The 6000-nt window shown below is 39.3% G+C and overlaps 1 protein-coding gene across 1 annotated transcript; it reads left to right on the top strand.

The window, feature by feature from the left end:
* Nucleotides 1–427: 427 nt before the first annotated feature.
* Nucleotides 428–5611, top strand: lztfl1 (leucine zipper transcription factor-like 1). Its single transcript, XM_029148992.3, has 10 exons — nucleotides 428–720; nucleotides 1019–1143; nucleotides 1482–1676; nucleotides 3099–3156; nucleotides 3552–3623; nucleotides 3740–3805; nucleotides 3890–3967; nucleotides 4244–4420; nucleotides 4496–4599; nucleotides 4687–5611. Exons 1-10 carry the CDS (start codon nucleotides 718–720, stop codon nucleotides 4703–4705), a joined length of 897 nt encoding a protein of 298 aa, XP_029004825.1. The 5' UTR covers nucleotides 428–717; the 3' UTR covers nucleotides 4706–5611.
* Nucleotides 5612–6000: the final 389 nt, after the last annotated feature.

Raw genomic sequence — 6000 nt, forward strand, 5'->3', positions numbered from 1 at the left:
TTAGAATGAAACTGACACTTTCACCTAATTTGAAAATCCAGATATCTCTCTGGCTGAACTTATTTTTACTAATTTGTGCATCTCATATCTGTTTTCTAGAAAAATACTGCCACCTACTGCTGAACACTAGACACTAATGCATTTTCAGCAACACGTTTAGGCTAAACGCGTTTTTAGTTAATGTTTCAGCATCTATGATCCTAAATAAGTGCTTTATGAAATTGTAAATAACATATAACATCGTAAATAGTGTATCTCAAATATAACACATACATCCAATCAGATCAAATTAAGCAAGCGCCGTGTTAGATTAATGATTAAAGATTAATACAATATTTTGTGTATTGTGGGAATATCTCGTTCATGTTAGTTTCCGCATTTTACGTAATGCTTCTGAACGCACCTCCAGTAACCAAGGTGATGACGCTATTTTCCGTTGCCAAGGCATTCCCGAGGCAAACACTAGCTGGATTGCTAGCCTAGCTGATTCCAGATAATCTTATTCTTATGATGTAAGCTCCGTTTAGCGTTCTTACAGAGTTCTACCTTTAGTGTGAAACAGTTTACTAGAACCATCTCGACTCCAGCACTTTAGCTATAGCTTCTAGCTCGCTGCGTGGCCAGAATTACAAGGCGAAAACACCCATTTTCCCGTTGGATCAGCGCAGTCTTCAAGCTAGCGAGTTTAGTTACGTTAGCGTTAACTGCACAGCCACCATGGTGAGTAGCAGCTTTCCTGGCTCTTTCGAGGCGGCTATACCATCTGTTAGCTTGCAGCAGGCAGCAGACTAAACGTTTATCTCTGTTTTAACATGGTGGATTCAAGGTTGATTAGACATTTAGCAGGCAAAGCATGTTGCATGTACAAGCTCATTGAAGGGGGCCCTGTCGCATATTAGCAGGGTAAAATCCTCTTCATCACAACCGATCAGCTAGTTGTGGTTGCTATTACAGATTCTTAGCGTTCTCCTTTTATTGTTAGGGCCAATCTGTTATGTCTGCTTTTGTCTCTATACAGGCTGAATTTGGCTTTAATGAACACCATCAGAATGAAGTCATCAGCTATATGCGATTTGCTCGTTCTAAGAGGGTCCTGAGGCTAAAGACTATTGATTCGTGCTTTGAGGAACTCAAAGATAGCAGGTGACTGGCCATCCTTTAATTTCTGGTGTGATTGTTTGGTTAGAACCTTAACCTTTTCTTCATTTCAGGGTTACATATATTATAATAATAATTGAACTCTATTGATCCCACATTGGGGAAATTATGCTCTGTATTTTTACCCATCCCCTGTGGGAAGCAGTGGGCTGCCACAGTGCGGCACCCGGGGAGCTAGTGCTAAGTGTCTTACTCAAGGACACTTGGTGCTTGTGCTCTGTCTTTTAACCTGGGACCTTCCACTCCCCAAGTCAATGCTCTACCACAAAGTTAAGTCATAGTATGATGTTATGTATAATGCGCCTGTGTCTTTGTGCCTGAAGGCTAGTGGAGGAAACCTTCACAGTGGACGAGGTGCGGGAGATGCTGGATGGGTTGCAGGTGGTGGTGCGTGGGGATGTGGAGATGGAGCTCATCAACACAGCACACACCAACGTGTTGCTGCTCAGGCAACTTTTCTCGCAGGCAGAGAAGTTTTATCTTCGATTGCAGAGTGACATCTCAGAGCTGGAAAACAGGTCAGCGGTGATGAAGAAAGCAGGTTTAGGTTCCCTGGTAACATAAGTAACATAAGCAAATACATCTTGTATACATGAAGTAATAGTATGAAGTATGTACAGGGTGTGAATCTGTCATGCGCAAATAAATATGTATTTTTTTTACATCATATCACAGGTTAAGGTCTAACACATTGTCACCTTAATGTGAGAAGGCATCACCAAGCACACTATATACCTTCGTGTTTATGAGAAAAGCTTCCTGCCACAGGCAGCTTCCTTCCTAGAAACATTTATATTTTGATCTGTCCTAGGCGAAAAAGGTCAGGCCTCATACAGTACATACCTCATGCACTGAGTTTCCCTTTTTATACTAACATTTAGCTTTAATAACAGTTACTGCCACTACTTTTACCTTCCATTATCTAAGATGAATGCATTCAAATTACAAGATTTTTAATAATCCTTATAATCTCTGAGGGATGCATCTTATGAGTGTATTAGTGTATTAGTGAGGGTATTAGTGTAATATTCCAAAGTGGTAAAATGGCAGAAAATCAGATCATGTGGCCATGTCACTGCTTTGTGGGTATTTTTGGTGTACGTATCAGAGCCATATGATGCCAATAACCACCAAACAAACAAACTCAAAAATAATATAACAAAAATAATATGAAAGTCAAACCTAAGCCCAAAGCAACTCTGTTCCTCTTTTTGCCAGTCAGGTGGAGGAAGCATGTTTTTTTCATGTGCCATCGCGTCACAGTAACTGGTGATAAAATAACCTACTTCTGTAGCAGACTGTTTGTCAGTATGAGCTGATTAGAGCCACAGTTTATGTACCCAGATCTGAATTTATTAGCCATTCTCCATCTCCTATGATATTTAGGTGAACTTCGTATAACTTTTAACCTTTTTGACCTTTCACCTCATTGCAAAACTGTTTTGAAGAAGGTTCTCCTGTTTGTAATATGACATTTGTGGGTGGATAAACAAGCAGTTAGGATTTGATGTCGGGGCTCAGCCCTACAGTACGTGACTGACATGTTGTTCAAGGCCAGGAATACGCCCCATGTCACAGTCTACGTGTCTTCAGCTGCTTTTTAAAAACCACATGTAAGCTTTTCAGAAAGCTCATCTGCTTACCACAATCATATATCTTAAAGCAGGAGTGCTAAACTGCCAGCAAGAGCAAGGGTGTTTATATTCTTTGCAAATATCTAACTTTCAACCAGTAGATAATTTTGTCGAAAACTCTAACATGCTCACATTTGTGCCACAGATGTTTGATCAGTTACACTAAACTCGGGGTAGGACTGGCTTGGTTGTAAACTATTGACATCAACTGTACTTGCTTTGTATTTTATATAAGATAATAATTTAAGTGTTGAAAGACTTTTGTCTTTTTCCTATTATCATTATTTTTCATTCCTCTCTGTATAGGGAGCTGTTGGAACAAGTGGCTGAATTTGAGAAGACTGACTTTAAAACCATGGATAAAGTGAGTAGCATGCAACTCCGTCACATGCCGGCTTAGTGTGGCCGTCATTAATCATGTTTTAAAATACATTTACACCCATAAGAAATTTGGCAACTACAGAGGTATTTGGCTTTGCTGTTCACACATGTAAATGTGTGAAACATCACAGTTACACAGTAGCGAGACTGACACATTATTTTAAGAAACATTGTAAATGAAAACACTTAAGCTTTGTAAGGCGGTACTCATTCATGGGCACATACTCATCAGGCAGATACTAGTCTTTGTAAAATAAGTGTGGCTGCACTGAAGTAAGAAGGTGTCTGTTTTTTAAACAGCAAAAAAGCCCACATGTTTAAACTAAATAGGAATTTAAGTTTTTTCATTTTAATATACAGTATTTAATCTGTTCTCAGATAATTCAGGAAACAAGCAAACCCAAGTTAGCACCACTGAATGAAGGCGGGGTATCAGAACTTCTCAACAAGGTAAAACAACAAACCAAACAGATGACCTCCGCTCATCAACTAACATAAGATAAGAGACAAGATAAACACTGATTGTTCCCACATCTTAGTTGCTCTCATGTTGACTATTTCTCCAGGAGATAGGAAGACTACAGGAAGAGAATGATAAACTTAAAGCCAGGCTGAGGACTTTGGAATCCCAGGTAAAAAACGTATCAAACCTTTATTGAGCAAATCAAATGTTTAGTTTTACATTTTAAACTTGATGCTTTGATGAATTCCTTCAGGCCATGAGTGCACTAGACGAGAAAACAAAGGCAGAGCGAGCACTGAAAGACCTTCAGAAGGTGCAGGGTGAACAGCAGGTATTGTTCCACACTGATGAGTGGGGAATGTGACGTCTGTATTTTGCTTTTCAGTATCTTGCCTTAATTTGAGCTCATCATTTTGTTGTTTTGTGTCACATGCTGTCATTTGCGTTTGTTTGCTAACTTGGACTTTATTTGGTATGTATATGGCTAACCACATCATTACTTCTGTCTGTCTGTCACTGTTGAAACGCAAAGTCACTGTAGATTCTCTAGTTTACACGTGTTGGAGCAATAGTTTCTAAACCTAAACATGTTTTTTTTTAATTCAAGCTTGCTGCAAAATCTCAGGAGATCAGCAGTCTAGAGGACACCGTAGCAGCCCTGAAGGAGGACTATGAAAGGTCTCTGAATGTCAACGCTGCATCTAAGAAGGACCTGCAGGAGAACCTGATCTCCGCCAAACATGAGCTCCTTCGAGTGCAGGAGCAGCTTGCCTTAGCAGAGAAGGTAACTGTGTTGGTCTGGAAAGTATGTGTCAAATATTACCTTGTGCTGTTGTTTACTTGAGCATATGGCATGCAGGAATTGGATAAGAAGTTTCAGCAGACCGCAGCCTATCGCAACATGAAGGAGATCCTGACCAAAAAGAACGAGCAGATAAAAGATCTTAGAAAACGATTGCAGAGGTGAGCGGTCAATTCTCACATGGCACTTAACTCCAAACTTGGCTACAAAATGTATATTTCATATCAGATTTGTATTGTTTGTTTTAGATATGAACCCAGTGAATGAGGTCTCCTCAACATCTGGTCAGGATGTCAAGAGGGTTAGACTGAACCAAAATGATTATCGTGGTTTGGACAAGAAGCCACCAGTTCCACTGCTGCAAGACAAGAGAGAAAGAGAAAACATTTCCATTTTTATATCTATAGTAGTTTTTGACGATGTAAGAGCAGGGTGCTTCACCATATGAATCCAACTGAATCCACAAATACAGTTACAAATGTGCTTTTTCTGTCTCAGTTCAGATTTACAGATTTAGTAGCCAGCAGACTTCCCTCAGTGCTCTATGCAATTTCAATCATATCCCTGTTTAAAGAGGCCTTGTCCATTTGCTGAATTGGACAGATATGTACTGTGTAAAGCTTTGCAGTCTCATCTGTTAGGTGGGTTGCGGTAACGTTTTGCTTTTTGACTGGGGAATTGTTGCTTTTTGTTAATCAGTTTTAATCTGTGTAATCAACATTCAATCCATTAACCAGGATTTCAAGCAACCAGTGAGTTAGTTTTATTGTTTAGTGAATGGCTTAATCCGTCTCTGGGAGGTCACGCCCCATTTTAATTTGTTACCGGATGTTCTAATAGCATTTCTTGTAAAAGTATTTCCAATGATATGACAAGTACAGTATGATCATTTATTTTTCCTCCTGATTTTTTGGAAGATGTGGATAGTGACCTAGATGGCTCCCCGTGCTTACTCAAAAAGGGCCTAGAGTATTTTTTTCTTGAAATTCCAATGATGTACTTTTCGTATTACTATGGGTAATTGAGTGTAAACGGAAAAATCTGTATATTTATATACACATGATGTGTATGAAGCAATGCTCTTGTAGAGTACGATATCTACCCTATGTTACAGTAGATGGCATCTGTTTGTACCGTGAAAGTGATGGGTTAATAAAAGCTGTTACCAAATAATTTGCAGTGGGTTGTGTTATTTCAGCTTGTTGTCTTGTTTTATGTAGAAATCAGAAAACAAAACTTAAAATGTGTTTAAAGCAGATTTAGAAGATCTCAGTAATACAGTAATACATACAAATACAGTAATTAATTGTACGTCCCTTCATCAGTAGGAAGAAAGATCTTATGACCATTACGTGACCTCTGATTGCTGCTTTTGCCTGACACACATTTAAGAGGATGTAAAATGTTAACCACTGTAGCTCTTGTACTTTCTTTCTTATAGGGTGAAGCGTAGAGGGAAAAAAGGTCCAGAACACAGTGGAATGGGGTGACAAACGTCCACTTTAAAGCTGAGGTTTTCAGGGCATTTGTCTTTGCTTCTGGGCAGCCGGAACATGAGCAAT

The sequence above is a fragment of the Betta splendens genome, chromosome 4 (genome assembly GCF_900634795.4).
Source record: "Betta splendens chromosome 4, fBetSpl5.4, whole genome shotgun sequence".
NCBI classification, from domain to species: Eukaryota; Metazoa; Chordata; class Actinopteri; order Anabantiformes; family Osphronemidae; genus Betta; species Betta splendens.